General features: G+C 64.0%; 1 protein-coding gene across 1 annotated transcript; it reads right to left on the reverse strand.

The window, feature by feature from the left end:
* Positions 1-367: 367 nt before the first annotated feature.
* COL6A1 (collagen type VI alpha 1 chain) lies at positions 368-23,277 on the reverse strand. The gene is made up of 35 exons (XM_005548498.4): positions 23,085-23,277; positions 22,262-22,391; positions 20,673-20,873; positions 18,418-18,577; positions 18,039-18,167; positions 17,936-17,956; positions 17,564-17,584; positions 17,429-17,473; positions 16,692-16,745; positions 16,179-16,223; positions 16,054-16,080; positions 15,305-15,331; positions 15,167-15,211; positions 14,072-14,125; positions 13,858-13,920; positions 12,844-12,906; positions 12,700-12,753; positions 12,519-12,554; positions 12,095-12,157; positions 10,722-10,784; positions 7,602-7,664; positions 7,321-7,383; positions 6,936-6,986; positions 6,676-6,711; positions 6,134-6,196; positions 5,874-5,939; positions 5,386-5,421; positions 4,692-4,728; positions 4,311-4,319; positions 3,677-3,810; positions 3,050-3,159; positions 2,718-2,901; positions 2,409-2,592; positions 2,106-2,135; positions 368-1,879 (listed from the first exon to the last, which is right to left on the reverse strand). The coding sequence occupies exons 1-35, from the start codon at positions 23,179-23,181 to the stop codon at positions 1,257-1,259; spliced, it is 3,087 nt and encodes a 1,028-aa protein (XP_005548555.3). The 5' UTR covers positions 23,182-23,277; the 3' UTR covers positions 368-1,256.
* Positions 23,278-23,485: the final 208 nt, after the last annotated feature.

Genomic DNA, 23,485 nt, shown 5'->3' on the forward strand with positions numbered 1-23,485 from the left:
GGATCTCAACTCTCCTTGTGAGCTCCCAGGGGTATTTCAGTACCAAGCCTAGAACCTGGGGCTGGCATTTGTGGTTGACCTTGGTGGATGTGGCCGGCCCCAGACCATTGAGGCCTGAAAGCCCAGGGTGATGCCTCCTCAGCTCCTCTCTGTCCACAGGTGCAGCGTCATCTCCATGTCACCGACGCAGACGCAGATCGGGGGCATGGATGGACAGCTGTAGCCAAGGGCAGCCCTGGTTCTGGCCTGGGACTGGTGGTGATTGGGGTTGGGAGCGGGCACGCACACACACTCCCCCAACCTCCTGTGCCTGCTCCGTTGGCACACATGGCAGGATTTTACTTTGTGGGGAAGATGACCACAGGGAGAGGAGTGAAAACCTTTATTTGGAAAAGTTGGCGACATGGATATGGTTCAGAGAAAAACACAGAAGGAGCAAAACTAACACGAACATAGAAAGGGCGCCTTTGATAACACGTCGAACACGTCACTGTTCTGAGGAAGGAGAGTTTTGCATTGTTTCTAGTAAGACACAGCCCTCTGTGGCACCAAGGGGCTCTCATGTCCAGTCCAGGCCCCAGTCTCTGCGGGAGGGAGGAGCGGATGGGGTTAGCACCTTTAATCTCGAGGGTCTTGAGTGCAGCCAGCGCCCCTGCGAGTACACGCTGAGGTCGGGGTCAGTGCTGGTCAGCAGCAGCCCCTAGGGCTGTGGGGCCGAGGTCCAGGCCGGTCACCAGCAGGACACTCAGGAGACAGGGCCAAGTCGCCGAGATTTATGTCTACAGCGGCCTTCTGACCTTGGTTTCCCAAAACGAGACAGACTCCAATGGCTGCCTCAAGCTGAGGAGAAAAGCTTGCTTTGACTTTAATTGTAAAGTAACTGTTAGGTGAGAATTGGTGGGAAAAGCCGGCTATGGGGACAAAGGAGAGGGAGGTGTGTGCAGCACGGGTCCCGAGAGGGCGTCTGGCTCAGGCTGGTATGCTGCACAGAGGTGCCTAGGGAAGGAGCTGCAGGAGGGAGGGCGGGCAGGAGGGCCCGGGGCGGGGAGCCCAGGTGACGCCAACTTAGGGCTGAGCCCCGGCGGGCCCTGCACAAAGCAGGCAGCAGCGTTGTGTCCTGGCTTTCCAAGCTTTTCTTTAAAAAAAAAAAATCTAGCGAATCAGGTTGGTCGGGAAAATTCGCATCACATTTTACTGTTTAGTGATGGGTGGGGAGGGGTGGGAGGACAGGGTTTGGGGCCTGCGTGTGGGGCGGCCTAGCCCAGTGCCACCTTCCTGGAGACGGTCTGGTGGAAGACACCGCGCAGCAGGGCCTGGTAACTGGGGACACGGAACAGGTGGCGCTCGCCGTAGGCCACGTCGTACTCGGCCGTCTTGCCGGTGACCAGGACGCGGATGTGGGGCTCATTCACCTGGCGGCCCATGACCACCACGAAGATCTCGATGCCCGCTCGCTGGGCCTCCTGCACGGCCTTCTCGATGGCCGCGGGCGTGGCGCCCTGTGAGTTGCCATCTGAGAAGAGCAGCAGCCTCTTCTTTGCAGCGCCAGACGAGGCCTCGCGGTAGAAGCGGGTCACATAGCCCAGGGCGTCGTTGACGTCCGTGGCGTCGTTGATAAAGTCCATGGCATCGACAGCACTGGCCAGGGCCGTGTAGTTCTGCAGGAACTGCAGCGACGCCCGCTCTGGCCGCTGCTGGCCTGTGCCACTGTACTGCACCACAGCCACCCGCACGTCGTGGGCGGGGTCCGTCCTGCCCGCCATGAGGAAGCGCTCGGCCAGGCGCTTGGCGAAGCGCTTGGTGGTGTCAAAGTTGTGGCTGCCCACGCTGGCAGAGCTGTCCAGCAGGATGGTGATGTCAGCGGGGGAGGAGAACGTGACTGCAGAGCGGGGTGGGCAGACGTTAGCATGAGCCGCAGTGGGCCGGCCAGAGGGCGTCCGAGCTCCCCAGAGAGGGCACGGCACGGTGGTGCTCAGCCACCAGAGTGAGCCATGCACCTGCTCTTGTGACCGCCAGGCCCTCCTCCCAGAGCCCCCTCCTCTCAGAGCCCCTGCCCCAGCCACGGTGCCCTCCTCCCCATGTGCCTGGGCCGCTGAGGTACTCACTGGGGCAGGTGTAATCTGGACACTTCTTATCTGTAAAAGAGAAAAACCATGCAGTGTGGGCCCACTGCTCCACCTATAACCCCTAGGAGATGTCCCAGGACCTCCGGCTGAGCACAGGGGTGGCCGTGCCCCTGGAGGTCACAGTGAGCTGGGAGGAGGCCTCTGTCTGGGACAGCCCTGGGCGCCCCGCGTGCACCTACACAGATCTGGGACAGCCCGGGCGCCCCACATGCACCTACACAGACCTGGGACAGCCCGGGCGGCCCGTGCACCTATGCAGATCTGGGACAGCCCTGGGCGTACCTATGCAGATCTGGGCGGTGACATTCTTCAGGAAGGCGTCCTCCAGCAGCTCTGCATAGTTCTCCTTGACCAGCGAGAGGCCGGCCCGGCCCTGGGATGGTGCCAGGCCTTGGCAAGAAATGACATTGAGCTGGTCGGAGCCCGGGACGAAGTCAAACACGTCCTTGATGCCCACGGAGACCACCTGTGGGGACAGACAGTGTCGGTGTGGCGCAGCCCGCTCTGCCCTCGTCTTTCTGGGGACAAGACCACCCTGGCTGGCGGGGCGCCCTAGGCGGGGCAGGTGCAGCCTGGGGGTGGCCACCCCACCTGGACGCCTGGACTGCAGAGCACGTTGAGCGGCGTGGTGTCCCTCTGGGTGTCTGAGCGCCCGTCAGTGATGACTAGAGCGATGCGGTTGTTCGGGCTGGGTGGCAGCAGCTGGTCCCGCGTGTACTGCAGGGCCTCTCCTGTGAAAGTGCCGCCCGCCATCCACTGCAGGTTCTTGATGGCTCTGCACAGGAAGGGGCGGGAGGGGCGGGTCGGGGCCAGGCCTGCCACGGGGCCGAGCCCACCTGGGATGAGGGGTCAGGGCCGATTCGCCGCGGGGCCAGGGGTCGGGACGAGGGGTGGGAGGGCCCTGGCCATTTGTGGGCACTCACTCCTTGAGCTCCTGCACGTTCCGGATGCTGGGGCTGCGCAGGCTCACGTGCTCCTGCATCTGGCTGTGGCTGTACTGCACCACACCTGCGTACGACTGTCCCGGCTCAAACTGTGGGACCGGCGCCGGGGTCAGGACGGGAGCGCTACCCCAGGTCTGCATAAGCCTCCCAGGGATGACTCTGTTGGCTGCGGGTGCCCAGAGGGCGGCACAGCCCCCAGGACCTCAGGACCTGGGTCCCCTGTGACTGGCTCCGGTGCCCAGGGGGTGGCACAGCCCCTGGAACCTGGGTACCCCGCAAACCAATCTTCCTTGGTGGATGACGCCCTCGTAGGTTCTGTCCACGAGGGACAAGCCCACCCCCAGAACTCAGTACCCCAAACTGCTGGCCCTCAAGGAGAGGGGGGCCCCTCCCTCATCTGGGGTGCCTGTGTAGAATGGGCCAGCCTCGCCAGGTGGAGCTGGAGGCCCGGATGGACTGGCGCGTGCTTGGCATCCTCCTCACGAGCAGGGAAGTCACAGGGATGCAGCGACGGCCTCGGGAGGCTGAGGTCTGGCCCTGGCAGGGGCGGCTGGCAGGGCCGGGATGCACCTGCGCTGGGCAAACCCGGGAAGGGCGAGGCCTCACCTTGACCAGCTCGTCCCGGCTCAACCGGTCGATGACCTTGACGACGAAGTCCTTGGCAATCTCGAAGTTCTGCAGGCCGATGCTCTCTGAGCTGTCCAGTACGAAGAGCAGGTCGATGGGGCCGCACTTGCATTCTGCAGGCGGGGGCAGTGTCAGCAGAGCACGCCCCGCCCCTCCACCGCCCTGGCCCCGCCCCTCCACCGCCCTGGCCCCTCCCCTCCTCCGCCCTGGCCCCTCCTTGGCTGCCACGTCATCGCCTGACACTGGTCCCGCCTGTCTCAGCCCTAGACGAGCCCACCCCCTCCAATGGCCCCCCAATGGCCGCTCCACTCGGTGGCTGGTCAGGGCCTGCGTTGCTCAGCCAGGCTGGGCGTGGGGCCTGTGGGCCAGAACGATGGAGCAGGGACCCCCAGCCTGCTCCTAGTTATTTCAGTTATGGGTGAAAGATGGAGGGGCCCAGCCCAGCACCCGGGACTCTGCTGGCTTGGAGCAGACCCCAGAGGGGTGGACAGGTGCAAGGAGCTGTGGGCAGGGACCAGGGTGCCACGTGCTGTCCTGTGACATGCGTGGGACCCAGGCCTCGCTCCCCCACCCCCAGGATCCATTCTCTCAGAAGCCAGAGCACGGGTCTCACCACAGCAAGCTGAGGAGAAGAGAAAGGGTCAGTTAGACCATAGTCAGGGCCCCATCCTGCCCACGTCAGAAAGACTCCTGTTCTCAGGGCAGCCTCCCCCCTTCCCTGGCCTCCCTCCCAGCCTCCCCGCCTCCCCACCTCCCTGCCTCCCTGGCCGCCCTCCCCACGTGGCAGCTCTGCGCGGCACCGGGGATTCTCAGCCTGCACAGGGACCTGGGGGCCTGGGAGGGCTTCGGAGGTCGGTAGGGGCTGGCTGAAGAGCCTCCTCAAGGATGTACTCAGAGACCCGGGCCCCCAACAGTGGAGAGACCCTTCTAGGAGTGGAACAGGCCGGGCTGGCGGCCCTGCTCTCCCTAAGAATGGCTTCTCAGAGATACTCACAGCACATTTTCATGATGATGTCCAAAATCTCGCATTCCTGGGGAGGGAGAGACGAGGGTCCTGAGGCCACAGACAGCCCCTCCCAGCGGGGACTGTGGGCTACTGGGTCTCCAGGTCACCCTCCCCAGGGCCCCCACAGGGCTGGGTTTGGGCACGGGGTTCTTTGCAGGTGTGCCCAGCTCTGCCCACTACACCCCTGCTACACGGCTGGACCCCTGATGTGGTCACAGAAACAGCACTGTCATGGGTCTCCTCGTGGCCACCATGGGTCCCCTCATGGTCCTCATGGATACAGGCCCCCCCATGATCCTCACGGGTCCCCCCACGGCCGTCACGTGTCCCCCCATGATCCTCACGTGTCCCCCCATGGCCGTCACGTGTCCCCCCACGGCCGCCACGTGTCCCCCCATGATCCTCACATGTCCCCCCACAGTCATCGCGTGTCTTCATGGCCGTCACAGGTCCCCCCATGGCCGTCACAGGTCCCCCCATGATCCTCATGTGTCCCCCCCATGGCTGTCGTGTGTCCCCCCATGATCCTCACGTGTCCTCATGGCCTGGCACCAGCTCTTCTTCCACAACCCACCCCCCCTTGTGAGCAGCGTCTACAGGAGCTCCCACGGACAGGACCCACACCCCAAGGGACGGAGGCTGCAGTGGTTGCCCCCAGCGATGTTCACAGAGCCCCACTTACGTCTGGCCCGGGCGGTCCTGGGTGTCCTGGGGGTCCCTGTCCGAGAAACAGGGTAGAGGAGCTCTGAGGGTGAGGTGCCCACTGAGCTTCCTGAGCTGAGACAGGCCCCACCCCCGGGACCCCTACCCCATATCAAGCCCATCCCCCCACCCCCCCTTCCCAGCCCCTCGTCCTCAGTGAGGGTCCTGTGAGGGCAGCTGGGGCTTCGCTCACTGGTGGTCCAGGCGACCATCCCAGGTGGGGCCCACCCTGAGGACCTGCTGTCTCCCTGGGCTCAGCTCTGCTGCCCTGGCCACCACCCCGACCCTGGCCGCCACCAGACCCTGGCGACTGGTGCCTCCCACCCCCAGAGCCTCCCAGATGACGTGCTCCCCCAAATTCCCTCCCGCCGCCTCCCGCTCTCCCAGCCCCTTCCAGCATTCCCCAGCCCCAGCATCCAGCGTCCCAGGCGCAGCCCACCGTGGCCTCACCCAGCCACACCCACCCACCTGGGGTCCCTCGGGGCCCCGGTACCCCTTTGCTCCTTTGACTCCTCGGGGTGCAATGTCGTTGTTCTGGAAGGAAACAGCGTTGTGTCAACGGGGTGTGCACCGTCTGGGCATCTGCGCACTGGCCCCGTCCACAGAGCGTCCAGCAGCCGGGGCCCATGAGGCCTCCCACCAGCCGGTCCTGGTCCACTGCCCTTCGAGGGCCAACCCTCTGTGGTTCAGGTGGACTCAGGGCTGGCCCTGCCCCCGTCCACACTTACGTCATCTCCGGGGTCCCCGGCTTCCCCCTCGTCCCCCTTGAGGCCGGGGTAGCCCTTCGTGCCCTGTAGTGATGGGAGAGTGCTTGGTTATCATGGGTTTTATTTTGTTTTTAGGAAGCAGAAAGTTTAAAAGGAAAAAAATAAAGATAAGGGAGGCACTCTTCCCTTCCCCACCACACGCGTTTCCTGGGCTGGAGAAACCGGGTCCTGGGGTGGCCTAGGGAGCCGTGGGGCGGCCTCTGGGGCTGGGCCTGCCCTGTTCACCGAGGAGAGCATCGGTCCGTCACAGGTCCCCCCGTGATCCTCATGTGTCCCCCCCATCGGCACAGCCAGGGGACCCACGGGCCACACCACAGCGGGAGCCTCGCAGGGCCTTGGCCACGAGCCTTGGCTTCTGCTGGAGCTGATGCCGACTGGGGCTGTGGCGGGTGCCCGTGTGTTTGTTCGGGAGCCTGTTTACACATGTGTGTTCACACGTGCGTGTCCCTGTGACTGTGAATGTGTGTGTGCCCACAGCCAGATGGAGGAGGGGGTGTACTCACGTTTATCCCGGGAGGGCCCCTGTTGCCCGGATACCCCTGTCACGGAAAAGCAGGGCGGTGATGCCGGGTTCTGATTGAGAGGGGAGGCTGTGAGGGGCACTGCGGAAGGGCCTGAGCTGACAGAATCCTGGCCATGGACTTCCTGGGCCAGCCGGCGGTCCTGGGGCCAACCCGCCCACCCAGGAGTACCCAGTCCACTAAAGAGGGTGCTGCAGGCGGCTTGGGGCACGTTCCTGTGGGCTCAGCCTCTGGGCACTTACGGGGAAGCCAGGGAAGCCCTCGGTGCCATTTCCAGGGGGGCCGTCTTCACCCTGGGGGAGCACAGTAGCTGTCACCATGCGAATCAGCCAGGCCTGGGATACCCACTGACCAGCATGGGCCCGGGAGCACTGACCCCACAGAGCCCCTCCCTCCCCTGGGGCCACCCTGCTGGTCCCCGTGGACCCTGGGACCCAGACCTCAGGGCAGGAGGGGCCCTGCCGAGGCAGCCTCTGGCTCAGGTGCTGACTGTGGCCAGGAGCCAGTGATGCTGCGAGCGCTCCCGGCCCAGTCAGGGACCCCAGGCAGTTCCACAGTGCAGGGCTGGGCCCCAGGGCCTCTGGCAGCCAGGCCTCGGCCCCAGGGCCCAAGCTGTTGGACACTCACCCTCTCACCCATCAGCCCAGGGTCTCCAGGGGGTCCAGCAGGTCCTGGGGCTCCTCTGGCACCCTGAGGAGGAAGAGGGAGGCGTGAAGGGAGCAGGCCCAGGCGTGGTGACCTTGGAGGGAAGCAGGGCCCTCCTGGGGCCGGGAGAGGTCCCAGCGGGAGCCAGGACACCCAGGACCATGGGGTCCTCAGAGGACGCGGGGCAAGCACCGGGCAGAGAGTGGGTTCTGGACCCTCAGGCCCCTCCTGGGTGGCGGGCGTGGGTGGGGAGCGGGACTCACCTCGGAGCCTGGGGGACCCTCATCGCCTCGGTAGCCTTTAGGTCCGATAGGGCCAGCCTCGCCCTGTAGAGAGATGGATGTGGCACGTTGGACCGCAGCCCTCACCCAGCCCTCAGGCCTGAGCCCCCCCTGACCCTGAGCTGAGGGTCTCGGACCGTGAAGTGTCAGGGCCCCCAGGCTCCGGCCCTGGTCCAATCAGCACAGGGGGTGAGCCAGGCCCACTCTTGGGTCTGATGAAGGGCCTGGGCACGAGTGTTGAAACCTCTTTCAGATGACTTCAGTGAGCGCCTGGCTGGTGCCTTAGGCCCCCATGGAGGGGTGAGGCTACAGGTCCCTGGGCCGCAGACCACCTGCCCCTTCTCCCATCAGAGTGGCCCCAGACTGCCCTCCCTCATGGTCCCCTTTGGGCCTGGCCTGGTCCCCTTAGCCCACCCCCAACCGCAGGACCCGCTGTGGGTTGAGCCTGGACACCACCCTGCCCCCACCTGCACCTGAGGCTGCCTGCTGGACTTCCTTGGGTCCCCCACATCTCATGAGGACCCCCTGTGGGGTCTATTTCCAGAGCTGGCTCCAGCCTCCACCCTCGAGGGCCTGCTCCGTGGACGATCCAGTGGTGAGTCCCTGCCCTTCTGGGTCTAGCCCAGGCGCCCAGGCACTTCCCAATGCAGCCAGCTGAGCCAAGAAGGGAGCCGTGTGCACACCTGGCCCTGGTGGGCCCCAGCCATGAGCCTGGTCGGACGCCTGTCCCTGGCCTGTGGTTAGGCTGATGCTTCGTGATGAGGCCTGTCCTGGTGGTTCAGATGTTTACAACTTCCCCACTACCAGACTTGGCCCATTCACCAGCCTGACCCGTGGCCTCCACCAGGCAGACGGGCGGCACCTAGTGTATTGCTCTCCCTACCCGACTGTGAGCATCCAGCCCTGGCTGTGAAGCTCCTGCACCCTGCGTGGTCAACACCCCCGCAGTGTTAGGACTGCACGCTTGACTCGGGACTTTGCACACAGGCCTCAAGGAGGTCCAGAAGCCCACCAAACTTGGGGTTCACAGGGGTTAGTCTGGTACCCTGAGACCCTGCCTTGGGAACACGAGAAGGGGAGCCAGGAGGGAGGATGGAAAGGAGGTCTCTGTGCCCTGGGCCAGGTGAGTGGGAGGCAGAAGGCCTGGACCTCACCACACACGGTCAGAGTGTGCCACAGGGAGCAGGAGGCCAGACTCGGCAGCTTCTGCAGAGCGGCTGCAGAGGCAGCTCACTGGGGGCACCTCCCGGGACCAGCCCTGAGGGCCCAACCACTTCTGGTGTCCACACAGGGAGAGGCCCGTGCTGGGCGGGGTGGAGGGGAGCGGTAAGGCTGGCAAGAGCTGAGCAGGGAGGTGCCCAGAGCAGCGAGAGCCCAGGAGGCCAGCTAGGAGCCCAATGTCCCGATGGACAAATGTGGTTCCAAAGCCACCTATCCACATCCCAGGCCCCAAAAGGCCCCAGGGAGGCTCCAGGTGAACAAGTGCCTGCCTCGGCGAGGCAACTGTGAGTCAAGGGTAACGTGGTGCCCTGGTCTCAGGCACTGGGGGAACCTCCTCCAGCACAGCAGCCTAGGGACCTGCTCCCAGACCCCAGGCACAGGACCAACCAGCCCCTGTGCAGCCTGCCCCATGACACTGGAGGTCCTGCAGCCGCCTGCTCACAGGACTGCCTCTCTTGTCACAACTCTTTGAAAATGGCTTTGTTTTTTCTTATAGTGGCTATTAATTATTTTGAAAACTGAACATATAAAACAGACAGGGTGTGGTCAGAATTCTCCGAGCAAGTCCTGGCCTCTGAACGCTTTTCCCACTGAGACTTTCGGCTACCAAGGCCTTGAGCAGCCTCGCAAGCCTGGAACCTGGCCCTGGGCCGTCCCCTCCCCACCACCTGCCACTGGCTGCGTGGCCTCTTCCATGCACTGCGCCCTGCACTTGGCCCTCTCCTGCGGTGACCACACAGGAGGTCAGATCAGCCTCAGGGCTGGAGCCCCGGGAGCTCAAAGAGCAGAGGATCAGAGGCCGAGGCCGTGCACTTCCCCAGGAAGGTGTCGGGAGCCCTTTCTGCCCCTGCCATGAGCCGCACGCAGGACCAGGTGGACGAACGGCCCAGACCTTGCCTGCCAAGCCCTGCTCTGGTCCTAATCTATGACACAGGTGTTTTTAACAGTTGTGTAACACCTGTTGGCACCACAAAAGCACGATTTCACCTCGTGCACAGAAATACAAATGTGACTTGCACTGGGACAGCCTCTCCCATCTCCCTGGGTCTGAGGCCCCGTCTTGCTGGACGTCTGAGACAGCTGCCATGCCTGCTGCCATGCCTGCTGCCATGCCCAGGGTCTGGCCTTATGTGTGGCAGGTGGGCAGCTACGCGCATGGAGCTGTAAGGTTGATTTGTCCACAGAAGCAGACAAGCTCGGGGAGTACACACTTGCTGTCTCTGGGCGTGACCGTGTGGAGGCCTTCCTGTCCCCGTGGGGCAGGTGAGCTCCAGGAGCATGCAACAGCCCAGCCCAGCCTGCGGGCAACACCACAGTGGATTCACCATCATGGCAGTCATCAGAATGGGGGAAGAGACAGAAAGCCACGCGGTGTGCACAGCGATTCCAGAGGCTCGGAGAAGGGAATTTAGAATGAGATGAGAGTGCATTTTCATCCCGACACCCCGGGATTCTGGAAACTTCCATAGCCTCACACTCCCCAGTTGACCTCCAGGCACAGTCATGCCTGGCCCCTGACCCAGAAAAACAAATGCTGACCAAGCTCCCACAGTGTCTCCCAGGGGCTCCAAAGCCTCTTCCTCACTGCAAGGCACCCTTGCCCCAGACGGGTGCCCGGACAGCGCTTCTCCATCTGGGGCTGAGCGTCTGAGCGTCGGGCCCCCGGGCGCTGGGCCTGCCCTCACCAATCCACACCAGCCCGGCCCATGCTGTGCCTCACCCCCAGGAGCCGGCTCCCATGCAGGGACACCCATGAGATCTACGGGAACACAGACGCCCTCGAATGGAAATGAAGAGACCCCCAGTGCGTGAGCTGCTGGAGCACTTCTACCTCCAAAACCCAAATTGGCCAATGCCCCCCAACCCCACAGGGCCTCCTACCGGGTCTCCAGGGACACCAACGGGGCCTTCTCTTCCCTGATCACCTTGTGGGCCAGCTTCACCCTGAGGAGAGACGAGCAGTGAGTGTGGAGCTGGGCCATCCTTGGGGAGGACAGCTGCCAGGGCACGCTGGGAGCCAGAGCGTGCTATCCAGGTGGTCACTGGGCTGCTCCGGACTTCCCTCCCCACACGGCTCCTTCCTGGCCTCCCCAGGCATTTCCTCGGCCCACGTGTGTGGCCATCAGCGTGGCTGGCTGTCTTCACTCAGGAGGCCGGCAGCTCTCCTGGGGCCCCAGAGGCGTCCCTGCGTGCATCCCTGCTTCTCCAGTGAGCTCTGCAGACCTGGCAGGTGTTTGTAGCCACAGACGTGCGGCCTGCTGGGAAGCCAGAGCTGTGTGGCCGGCCCTTCCTCTGGGCTCTGCCTGGCTGTCAGTCTCATTCCCTGATCTCAGAGGAGTGGGCCTGGAAGGCGGTCTGAGTCACTAAGTCACACAGTCCCTGCTTTGACGTCCCCCCGCCCCTCCACGGGGCTGTGTGCTTCTGGGGAGCTCCCAGGGAGGAGGTCAGAAATCCCCCATCCCCCTTCGGGGAGCCAAACCCCTCGGTGGCGAGACTCTGGCTCTAGCTCAGCTCCCCGGCCCTGCTGGAGCCCCGCCCGACTGTCAGCACATGACAGCTGCATGTCCTGATTGTCGGACGAGGGAGCACCTGGGGGTGCTGCCTCTGAGGCCTGGCGGCTCGGCTGGGCACAGCAGGGCATTCTTCCCCCCTCACTCTGCCTGAGCCCGGCAGGACTGAGACACCCAGAATCTGCCAGCTGCCCCGCCCCGGGGCCAGTACAGTCACAGGGACAGAGAAGGGCCCTGTGTTTCTGCACCCTGAGGCTGGGCTGTGGGGTGGCCCTAGTGAGGCCCACGGCCATGGAGCTGAAGGTGGGGGGTGGCCTCTGGGGCCGCCAGAATCTCTGCTTTGGGGTGAGGTTTCTATGTCAAGACTTCCCAGGCAGGTGCCCCGCTGGCCTAGCTTCCCACCTGGGGTTCTGACCCAACTTCCTCATGCTGGGAATTTTAACAAAGGAAAATTGTTCCAAAGAAGAACCCAGCTCGGAGGCAGAAATGTGGACGCCGCCTGGTGGGAAAGTGGGCACCGGGCCCACGGGCAACGCCTTCACACGAAACAGGTCCCAGCATCAGGCACGTGGCTGGGCGCCGGCTTCAGGGGCTGCCCTCCCTGACGGCATGTGAATGGGCTGGCCAGGTCGAGGGGCGACAGGGGCTTCGTGGCATGTCCTGTGGCTCCGGAGGCCTGAACCAGCCCCAGCATCTGCCTGCCCCTTCCTGGGGTGGGTCCCAGGTCCAGGAACTGTGACTCACAGGGTCTCCTCTTGGTCCCCGCGTGCCTGGGGTCCCCCGTGGTCCTCTCTCTCCAGGGCCGCCCTGAGTGGACAGACACAGAGGGTGAAGCCTCAGCTGCTGGAACTCACGCCCAGCTGGGGTGGGGCTTGAGGCCTGGCCTGGGCCGACTCCCCCAGCAGGACCCCTGCGAGGTGCCATCCCTCCACCTCATGGTCCACAGTTCCAGAGGCCGGAATCTCCTGGTTGCCCAGGTCCCACCCGTTCCGAGCCTACGGGAAGAGGCGTCCTGGACGTGTGGGTGAAGAAACCCACTTGTCTGGGGCAGGGGGCCGTGACTCTCAGTGCTGAGAGTACCGGACTGGGCCACAGAGGCCACGTCCACAGTTACACAGTGAGGCGAACAGTGCAAGCCAACAGCGCAGGCCGCCCCTGCCCCACTCACCCGCTCCCCGGGGGCACCGTCAGGTCCTGGGTTCCCCTGCGATGAAGAGAAACAGACGCCGGCGTTAGTCTGGTGGACACCCTGTATTTGGTCTCAGGGATGTGGAGCAGACCCCGAGCAAAGAGGATCGGAGGCTGAGGCCGTGCACTTCCCCAGGAAGGTGTCCGGAGCCCTCACTCACCTCGTCACCCGCCTCTCCTTTCTCTCCGGGAGGACCAGGCTCTCCTGGCTCGCCCTGTGGGGAACAAGGGTAGAATGGTCACTCCATCTCCTTGCCTTCCCTGGGCCCATGCCCGGCATCTGTGGGGCCTGTGCACCTCCTCACCTCGTCTCCAGGTGGTCCCGAGCTCCCTGGTCTCCCCGCCTCCCCGTCAGCTCCAGGCTCACCCTGGGGAAGACCGGGGGGTCACACACGCTCACAGGGGTGTGCACCAGGGGTGCAGCCGCCAGAGGCCACGTCCAGGGCCCGCCTCACCGAAACCAGGCCCTCCCTCTGACCAACACCTGAGAGCCCAGATCCCCCAGCACCCTCAGCCATCCACAACCCTGCACAAAAACCTCCTGGAATGCTCCAACCTTGTTCCCTATGAGGCCCAGCCAAGGGCCATCTTGTCTGAGGGGCAGGACTCGGTTCCCATTAGAGAAGGCACAGCTTTGCCAGGCTGGCAAATTGGCAAACTCAAATCTAGGGCCTGGAGGGCAATCTGGGAACTCAAAGATGAGATTTGGAAACCGTCTGCTGGGTTCTAGGAGCTCGTCCGGGAACATTTGGGGTGGGGTCAGCATTCGCCCTTGTCTTCCCCAGCACTTCCAGTTTCAACAAAGAAACTCCAGAGAAAACACCAGCTACGGCAGACTCAGCTTTAAGTCAGACTAAAAAGCTCCTTCTCCCACCTTGCGCTCCCGCCTTGCACTCCTGCCCTCCCGCAGCACTCCTGCTGCCCGCCTGCCCTCCCACCTGCTTGGCGCCCTCAGTGCCACCTGGCCCATTCTCAGTTCTGAGAGCCATTCTGGGCGGCGGCTCACAGGCTGGGAGTGACGCGGTGCGGTCCCATTTGTGCAGAGCGAGCGGCAGGTGCGGGGAACAGAATGGCGGAGGCCTGAAGGCCCTTGGGCTGCAGGGAAGGCTCCGGGCGGGAGCGCAACGGCAGCTATTCCCACGCTGGGCCCTGTGCCCGCCACTCCCCTGCCTGCCTCCAGCCTCCACCAGCTCATCCCCTCTGAGGCCGCATGGGTGGCCGACCTGCTGGGACCAGGACTTGCTTCCAGGAGCGGTTTCCGATTCAGCATTTGGCCAATCGTGAAGGCCCTGGCCCTCCAGGGGCCGCGAGTCACTCACCTTTTCTCCTTTCAGTCCAAAGGCGCCGGGGTCTCCCTTGGGTCCGGGGGGTCCTTGAATACCCTGGAGAGAGGAGGGCAGCATGACCACCAGCAGAGGCCACCGCGGCCTTTGGCAGCAGCCCCAGGCCGCCCAGACGAAGTCAAAACTGAGTCCACACGTGGTGCTGCTTACAGCGCTAGTTTTAAAATACCAGTGAGAGGAAGTGACTTACGTCAAACCCGGGCGAGCCCTTGCAGCCTGGCAGGCCTGGGTACCCCATCTCCCCCTGGAAAGAGGAAGAAAAGCAGAAAATCTGAAGGCCAAGTGGGTAAACCAAGGCCTATCACCTGTCAGACTTTGCGCTCTCTGTGCCCTCCCTGGAAAGCCCCACCTAGCAGACAGCCCCCTGGGGTCACCTTCACACCATCCACCCCACCCCTCCCCGTCCCTCCCACCGGGGTCACCTCACCCCGTCCCTCCCCACCCCTCCCCTGCTCACCTTCACACCGTCCACCCCACTCCTCCCCGTCCCTCCCGCCGGGGTCACCTCACCCCATCCCTCCCCGTCCCTCCCCACCCCTCCCCGCCCCTCCCCACCCCTCCCCGTCCCGCCCCTGGTCACCTTCACACCGTCCACCCCACTCCTCCCCGTCCCTCCCACCGGGGTCACCTCACCCCGTCCCTCCCCACCTCTCCCCTGCTCACCTTCACACCGTCCACCCCACTCCTCCCCGTCCCTCCCGCCGGGATCACCTCACCCCATCCCTCCCCGCCCCTCCCCACCCCTCCCCGTCCCTCCCCTGGTCACCTTCACACTGTCCACCCCATCCATCCCCTGGTCACCTTCACGCCGTCCACTCCGTCTCTCCCCATCCCTCCCTGTCCCTCCTTGTCCCTCCCTGTTCCTCCCGAGGTCACCTTCACGCTGTCCACTCCATCCCTTCCCATTCCTCCCCATCCCTACCCATCCTTCCCCTGGTCACCTTCATGCTGTCCAACTCATCTCTTACTGTCCCTCCTACCAGGGTCAGCTTCACTCCATCCCTCCTCGTCCCTCCCTGTCCCTCCTCATCCCTCCCTGTCCCTCCTTGTCCCTCCCCATCCCTTCTCATCCCTCCCCATCCCTTCTCATCCCTCCCAGTCCTTCCTCGTCCATCCCCATCCCTCGTCATTCCTTCCCCGGGTAACCTTCGCGCCATCCACTCCGTCCCTCCCATCCCTCCTCATCCCTCCCCTGGTCACCTTCACATCGTCCACCCCATCCCTCCCCGGTTACCTCCCTGTCCCTCCTCATCCCTCCCCATCCACCCCATCCGTCCCCAGTCACCTTCACGCCGTCCACCCCGTCGATGCCACGCTTGCCCTTCTCTCCCTGTGAGGCGGGAAAACGAAGGCAGGGGTCAGATGCAGGTCAGACATGCTGCCGTGGGGGCAGAACTCCCCCCTCCCAGCAGCCCACACTCACCTTGTAGCCCTTGGGTCCCCTGGAGCCCTGCGGAGACAGGAAGAGGATGTGAGGGGGTGTTTGGGGTGGGGAGGGCAGAGCAACCTTGGCTTAGGCCCACACAAGGCAGGGGCTCCAGTGCCCCCAACCCAAGGGGGCAACGTCACTGCTGAGAATCATGGGGTCTGACAGTGATGGGGAGGGGTCACTCTGCAGAGGGTAACCGCCCATGGGACCCCCACTCTGCAGAGGGTAGCCGCCCGTGGGACCCCCGCTCCAGAGAAAGTAACCGCCGTGGGACCCCCATGGGACCCCCACTCTGCAGAGGGTAACCGCCGTGGGACCCCACTCTGCAGTGGGTAACCACTGTGGGACCCCCCACTCTGCAGAGGGTAGCCGCCCGTGGGACCCCCGCTCCAGAGAAAGTAACCACCATGGGACCCCCGTGGGACCCCCACTCTGCAGAGGGTAATCGCCCGTGGGACCCTGCTCTGCAGAGGGTAACCGCCGTGGGACCCCACTCTGCAGAGGGTAGCTGCCCGTGGGACCCCGCTCTGGGGTGGGGTGAAAGTGACACAAGTGCCCCTGCTGGGTGCCCGGGTGGCTGTCCTTGTCCTTCCAGATGGAGGGGACGGGGAGGGGCGGTGGAGCGGGTCTGCCAGGCATGTGGTCTCCTGTCAGGGACGCTGTCCTCATCCCCGGGGACACCCTCGTCCAGGATGGCACATCTGCGCCTGGAGGGACCAGCCCCGAGGTCGAGCCTCACTCACCTTCTCCCCACGGCTCCCTTTTTCTCCCTACACGCCCCGCGGAAGAAAAGGAAGAGAAGGCTTGTTAGTGCCGCGCAGGGCTGAGGGCACCGCCGGGCTCGGGCGAGGAAAGCTGGGGCACGTACCTTCATCCCCTGGTACCCAACAGGTCCGAGGTCCCCGGGTCTTCCCTGGAACACAGGAGGAAGCGGTGAGACACCCCTGGAGGGGCAGGGGCAGGGACCAGTCCCACCCTGCCCCACACCCCTCCCTCCAGCCCAGGCCTGGTGAACCCGAGAGAGCCGCCCTGCTGCACGGGGCCCACGGTGCCGAGGAGCTCCAAGGTGGAGCTGGGGGAGGGAGGTCTATGGATAGGATTTGGGCCAAGAAGCCACAGCAGAGGCCCCAGATGGTGCCGGCCTGAGCACTCTGGGCACCTCCCCACCCAGCCCCTCCCTGGCAGATGGGCTCAGGGGCTGCCCGGGGGGCTGTGTGGAAGGAGGGCTGGGCTGTGGCCCTCCAGGCCTGCTCCCACCCATAAGGAACAGGCAGAGTGACTTTGGCACTCAGAACCCAGACACTCTTCCAGAAGTTTCCGAGGCCTAGTCGTTCCCCGCCTCCAGCTTCTTAGGGCCCCCACCCCACAGTCAGGCACTCACAGGATCTCCGGCTTCTCCCTTCTCTCCCGGGAGCCCTGGCTTGCCTCGTTCTCCCTGGAACATAAAACAGGTCAAGGTTGGGGGCAGTCCTGTTTCTTTCTAAAAAGCTGGCTCACAAAACAGGTTTTTAAAAACACACTTCGTCCAGTCTTCAGGGATCACAGGGCTTTAAAGCACCTTCCCCATCACTCCTGGTCAGCCTGGGTCTGGGAGCTCCACCCCGCACGCCAGCTCCCCGCACTCCCTGCCTCCGTTCCTGCTGACCCCCAGGCACGGGCGGGACGGATGTGCAGCACAGAAGCCCCCCAGGCCCACGGCTCGACCCCCAGGATATGGCCATGGCCCGCAGCTGCTGGGTTTGATGATTATTAGGAGAAGCCAGAAATCTGAAGCCCATGAGCAGCCTCGTGGCAAGCTGCAATTATCAGCAGCTAATTCTAACGTTTAAGGTCATCCTGTGTGAGCCACACACGACTGGGGGCCCCACGTTCTCACCCTCCGACCCCCAGAAAGGTCCTTCTGAGCAGAGTGCGGCTGAGGGCAGGGCAGCCAGAGACACCCTCAGAAGCCCCCAACGCCCCCAGGGCAGCCCACACCCTGCACGGGCCAGAACCTGCCTGCTGGACCCTCCTGGTGGACTTAGGTGCCCAGGAGGCTTTGGTCCCGCCACCCCCACTCCCAGGCCCCAAGCTGCAGGGACACCCCACAACACACGAGGAGCAGGAGTGACCACTCACCTCGAAGCCAGGGTCGCCCCGGAGCCCCGGAGGTCCTCTTGCAGGCTGCAAGGCAGAGGGGATGGTCAGCCCGGACCCCAGACTCAGGTTCTCAGGGTGCAGGGCGCAGGGTCAGGGGTGGGGGGCCACACTCACCTGGCATTCGAAGGAGCAGCACTGTGGGGGGGAAGGCGTGGAGACGAGTCAGTGGGAAAGGCACAGACACGTGGCCGGGACACCCAGGGTGACATGTGACCCAGGCACATGGGCAGACGGACACACGGGTGGACACACAGGCGGACACACGTCCCAGGCACACGGGCAGACGTGCAGGGGGACACACATGCCAGACATGCAGGGGGACACACGTCCCGGGCACACGGGCAGACACATGGGCAGGCACGCAGGGGACATGTGTCCCGGGCACATGGGTGGCTGTGCATAGGGACACGCATCCTGAACACCAGGTGGACGCGTGGGTGGACGTGTGCGGACTGGTGGCTGGGGGTTGGCGGGGAGGGCTCTTACCACTTGCTCCACGTTATTTTTCTGAAAAGAGAAATGGAAGTGTAGAATTACTTTCCACCTGGGGCCACCGTGGGCCTCCCCGTCTCCCGGGCAGGGGCCTCACGATCATGTCCACGATGGTGTCGATGGTCTGGCTGATGACCTCCTCCGCGTCGCGGCTCTGGCCCCAGTCAGCCGCCGTGAAGTTGCGCCGGTACGTGTGGTCCGTGGCGATGATGCTCAGACGCGGCTCCTGGGGGCAGTGTTCAGGGCGGGCTGAGCAGGGCTGGGACCCCTGACGGCCGGGCCGCTTCCCACAGGGCCAGAGCGGGGGCTGGGGTGCTCCAGGCTCCTCAGCAGGAGGGGCTGGCCTCTCAGGGGCAAGGGTGGCCGGCTGGAGTCCCCACACCCTCCTGAGGACCAAAAGATGGTCCCAGCTGCCGAGGGCCTTGCAGCCGCCACTCCATGAGGTTGGGGGCATCTGCGGGGCGGGCGGTGCCTACCAGGTGGTCGGGCGTGATGGCCACTGAGAAGACTTTGACGCCCAGGTGCTTGGCCTCGTTCACTGCGTCCTCCAGCCCCCCGCATGGCTCCTTGTAGCCCTCCAGGGGGTGCCCGTCGGTCACCACAATCAGGTACTTGTTCTCCTTTAGGTGGGAGCCCCTGGACAGGAGAGGGCAGCATGAGACCCCGAGACTAGGTGGGGGACTGGAGGGAGACCCAAGCCCATCTGGGAGGTGCAGGTCCCTGTCTCATTGCGAGAAGCTGTTTCTCTTTGCTGATCCTGGCTGTACTGTGAGGATTACTAAAAAGAACCTCACCGTGGGGACTAATGCTCTGTGGCTCTCATTTCTCTAAACTGCTTTGGAAAATTCACGCCCTCCCAGGAGAGGCACCCATGACCCCAAAGGAGGCTTGGTTCCTGCGGTGCCCTGGGGCACAAAGTCCCCCGGCCAGTGAGTGGAGGCTGAAAGGGGCAGGGAGGGTGCCCTCTGAGATGCCCGCCTCGTCTACCCACAAGCTGCCTCAACTGAAGGCTGCTGTGTCACTACGGCTTTTGCAGGAAATGGGTGTGATGAGCAAACAACAGGGCGATCCCAGAGTGCCCCAAATCAAACCCCCCAAAGGGAAGGTGAGAGCAGACGGAAGGAGGGCAGCGTCACAGGGCAGTGGAGCGGGCTGCTGGGGACACTGAGCATGTCGGCCAGCAGGGCGAGCTCATTAGGAGGAGTCATATCTGTCTGTGGCTTCCACGGCGGGGCCACACTCTGACATGCGCGGCCACGTCCCCCACGCACCCCCTGCAGAGAGCAGACGACTTCCTAGCGACTCCAAGTCCCCCAGGTCCCAGCTTGGCACCAACTCTGGCGGGAGGTGGGCACAACCACTGGAAAGTGAGTGTCTGGCCCACGCCGGCAGTGTGGGCCTCTGAGACCGACCTCGGGAGAGGCTCCCCCCGTACCGCTCGATGGACAGGGCAGCCCCGGGACCCCCACTGTGATCCTGAGGCCTCGGGAAGGGCTGGGCGTGGGGAGGCCACGTTCCCCTCCAGACACTCTGGGGCTTGCAGCCCCTCTCTCCCCACATCTGGACACTGGGATGAGAGGAAACCCCTCAGTCCAGAAAAATCCCCGAGAAAGCAAACGAAACTCAGCGCGTGCTTCAGGTCTGATGAGAGTCAGTTTCAGTGATCCTGGCCCAGCTCGGTGTTGATGCTGTGGGGAAAACCAGCGCTGTCTCTCGGCCTCTCAGTCTCTCGGCCTCTGTTTCTCTCTCTGTCTCTGTCTCTCTCTGCCTCTCTGTCTCTGTCTCTGTCTGTCTCTGTCTCTGTCTCTCTCTCTGTCTCTGTCTCTGTCTCTCTCTGTCTCTGTCCCTCTGTCTCTGTCTCTCTCTGTCTCTGTCTCTCTCTGTCTCTGTCTCTCTCTGTCTCTGTCTCTCTCTGTCTCTGTTTCTCTCTGTCTCTGTTTCTCTCTGTCTCTGTCTCTGTCTCTCTGTCTCTGTCTCTCTCTGTCTCTGTCTCTGTCTCTGTCCCTCTGTTTCTGTCTCTCTCTGTCTCTGTCTCTCTGTCTCTGTCTCTCTCTGTCTCTGTCTCTCTCTGTCTCTGTCTCTCTCTGTCTCTCTGTCTCTGCCTCTCTGTCTCTGTCTCTCTGTCTCTGTCTCTCTCTGTCTCTGTCTCTCTCTGTCTCTGTCTCTGTCTCTGTCTCTGTCTCTCTGTCTCTGTCTCTCTCTGTCTCTGTCTCTCTGTCTCTGTCTCTCTCTGTCTCTGTCTCTCTGTCTCTGTCTCTCTCTGTCTCTGTCTCTCTCTGTCTCTGTCTCTCTCTGTCTCTCTGTCTCTGCCTCTCTGTCTCTGTCTCTCTGTCTCTGTCTCTCTCTGTCTCTGTCTCTCTCTGTCTCTGTCTCTGTCTCTGTCTCTGTCTCTCTGTCTCTGTCTCTCTCTGTCTCTGTCTCTCTCTGTCTCTGTCTCTCTCTGTCTCTGTCTCTCTGTTTCTGTCTCTCTCTGTCTCTGTCTCTCTCTGTCTCTGCCTCTCTGTCTCTGTCTCTGTCTGTCTCTGTCTCTGTCTGTCTCTGTCTCTCTCTGTCTCTCTGTCTCTGTCTCTGTCTGTCTCTGTCTCTTTCCTGCCCACAAAGTGGTCAGGGAGGCCATACAGCCTCCAAGAGAACAGGGAGGCTGCAGCTGAAGCCGCACAGGGACCCCAGGCCAACCCCGGCCCAGGCTGGGTACCACGTGTGAGAGCTGCCTGGGCAGGAGGCCACTCACCCCACGAGGAGCTGCTCCAGCCCCTTCTTGATGGCACAGTCAGTGTAGGTGCCCTTCCCAAAATACTTGATGGCGTCCACTCTGCTTTTGAGCGTGTCGCGGTCACCGGGCATGCGCGTGAGGCCTTGGATGATCTCCACGTCGTCGCTGTAGTGCAGTGCACCCGCGTTCCACACCAGGTTTCGGTCACAGCGGTAGTACCTGCCAGGATCAGGCACGGCAGGCGTCAGGCGGGCGGCCCCTGGCACCATTACTGCCCATCCCAGGGCGCGACATCACCCGGATGGACGGGCTGCTCCACCCTGGCCGAGGCTGACACACAGCTGGACTTCCCCGTGGCCCTGAGGCCGGCCCTCCTGGAGGGCTGTGTGGGCGGGTGTGGCCAGCAGGTGACCTGCGCTCCAATCCCCCGGCCTCAGACCAGGAGCCCTGAGCGTGTGGCCCTGCTGGGGTGGGGTCCTCGGGCCTGCAGTGGGGCAGCATGACTGTGGGGGAAGGAGGCACCCAGGGGGGTCTGAGCACCTGGGCCAGAGGCTCTCAGGGGTCTGCTCTGCCCCAGCCAGAGGTGGGCTCGCATCTGCCCCACCCGCCCTCCCGCCCATTCAGCAGAGTGATCGCAGCTCCTGCAGGAATGCCAGCGGCAATGTGGGGATGACTCCGCCCCATTTCACAGGTGGGAAACTGAGTCATGGGGAGCCTGAGTAAAGGCAACAAGGGCGACTCAGGGGACGCTGGGCCACATGGCCGCCCCTCCCTGGTGCCATCCACAGCCAGACCCCCCAACACACTGCCTCACGGGCCTGGCCACGCCCACTAAGCTCAGGGTTTCTAATCCCAATGGCTCCCGCTGGGCACGGTGGGGGTTGGCAGGTACACGGTGCTGTTACCGCAGCCTCTGACTGTGCCCCTTCTGGTGGCGGGAGGCTCAGGCCCAGCGGCCAGTCAGCAGGGTCAGGGAAGACTGGGGGGTCCTTTGCCAGCTGAGCTGTGTCCCCATTGCCAGGGCCCGTCTCAGTGGGGGAGCCCTCATTCTACATGCCCCACCCCCACGGCCCTGTGGACCCACGGGACGGACCCCTCCCTCCCCCCGGTGTGTCCTCAGCCACACGCACAGATGGAGGAACGCGGAGCAGAGTGTGCCGGGTCCCAAGCCCAGAACCAAGCCTGGGGGCCCTGGGGCTGCAGAGCGACGCCCCTCCCGGCCCCTGAGTCAGGGAGCTTCAGAACGTGGAATCCAGGACCCAGGTAGAGGTTCTCATGGCCCACAGAACGAACCAGGGCCCGGGTGGTTAGTGAGGGGCTGCTGGGCATCCGGCAGGACTGCGTGGCTGAGCCCTCTTGGTCAGCCTGCGGGAGACTCTCTTCCCTACGTCTCAGCCTCACTGTCACCTGGGACGGGTGCCACCCCCACGAGCAGGGGCTCAAACCGGCTCACTCTGGAGGGCGCCGGGAGGGGCTCTGGCCAGGGCAACGTGCGCCCTTCTTAGAGGGGAGGTTGAGGCCATCGCGCCCGTGGTCCCCTGGGCCCCCACCCCACCCTCCAAGAAGCCCAGAAGCACCGGAGGAAGGTCACGGGGCGTCCCTCCTACCTGTCCCTCAGGTTGTCGATGAAACGCTTGGTGAAGGACTTGACCTTGTCCACGAGGGCCCCGTAGGGCTTCAGCCTCAGGGCCACACTCTCCGAGGTGTCCAGCACAAAGAACAGGTCCACGGGGCAGTCTGGCCGAAGACGGAGGAGAGGGGCCTTCGCGCTCTCGCCCCGTTCCCCGAGTCTCTGCTGGGCCTGCCCTCCCCGCCAGCCCAGTGCCTGCAGCAGAGCCCGGGGCCTGGAGGGGCTCTCCCGGGAAAAGGCCGCAGGACGTCCCTCATCCCTCGGTGGCGACGGTGGGGAGGGGGTGGAGTGAGAGACCCCAAACCGCTCCTGTGCCCCGAGGGGAGTCAGAACCCTTCACAGCCTCCCCCGAAGGGCAGGGCGTCCCTGGCATGGGACTGGACAAATGAGACCTCACGTGAAGGTTTCTCGCTGGATTCAGAACCAGCAGCGGCACGACTTAGTCTAGAACGGGGGCCGTGCGTCTGGACTCACTGCCAGGTGAGGGGTCAAACGGATTCACGGCTTGACGGCGTTCACGGAGCGCTGAGACAGCCCCGCACCAGCTCCCCCTCGCCCGGGAGCCCCTCCCGAGCTGCCTGCTGTCCTTCCCTGCTGAGAATGCTGACCCTCTAGGGGCCCCGGCCAAGGCCTGGTGGGGCAGAGCTGGGCGCTGCAGCCGCCCCGAGCAGGGAGTGGGGCTCAGGGGCTCCAGGCCCCCAGTCTGCAGTTCCACGGTTGGGAAGGGACCCCGCACATCTGGCCCTGGCCGGCAGCAAAGAGCGGGGAGTCTGGAGCCTCCACCCCCAGCCACCACTCACCCTGGAAGGCCACCGCCCTGGGGGTCTCCGGCTCATCCTGCCCGGCCGTCCAGCAGGCCTGCAACAGCAGGGGCAGCAGAGCGCGGGCTGCCCTCATGTCTGGGGCCTGCAGTCACCACACAGCGCGGCCAGGGCAGGGTGGGCCTCCGTGGCCGACCAGAGACCGAGGCTGTCTTCTGCTCCCAGCCAGAGTGAGAGCTGAGGGCGGGAGGGGCGGGGGGGAGGGCGGGGGCGGGGAGGGAGGAGCTGGCCCGGTGAGTCACGGCCTCCTTGCTGGGGTCTCTCCCTCCAGAACGGGCAGCAGCTCTAAGCCCAGGGCCCCCTGGCTGTGGCTGGAGAAGGCGGTTTCCCTGGCTGGCTCCCGTGGCCTGCAGTTCAGTTCCTGTGTCCGGGAGGACGAA

This window comes from Macaca fascicularis, chromosome 3 (assembly GCF_037993035.2).
Source record: "Macaca fascicularis isolate 582-1 chromosome 3, T2T-MFA8v1.1".
In the NCBI taxonomy this organism is placed as follows: Eukaryota; Metazoa; Chordata; class Mammalia; order Primates; family Cercopithecidae; genus Macaca; species Macaca fascicularis.

What these genes read in the sequence shown, in the direction of transcription:
- COL6A1 (XM_005548498.4), bottom strand. Translation starts at nt 23,181, where the DNA reads ATGAGGGCAGCCCGCGCTCTGCTGCCCCTGCTGTTGCAGGCCTGCTGG. An exon ending in GGGGCGACCCTGGCTTCGAG is followed by an intron (nt 16,746 to 17,428) that starts GTGAGTGGTCAC and finishes TTTATGTTCCAG; the next exon opens with GGAGAACGAGGCAAGCCAGG. An exon ending in GGGGACCAAGAGGAGACCCT is followed by an intron (nt 10,785 to 12,094) that starts GTGAGTCACAGT and finishes GTCTCTCCTCAG; the next exon opens with GGTGAAGCTGGCCCACAAGG.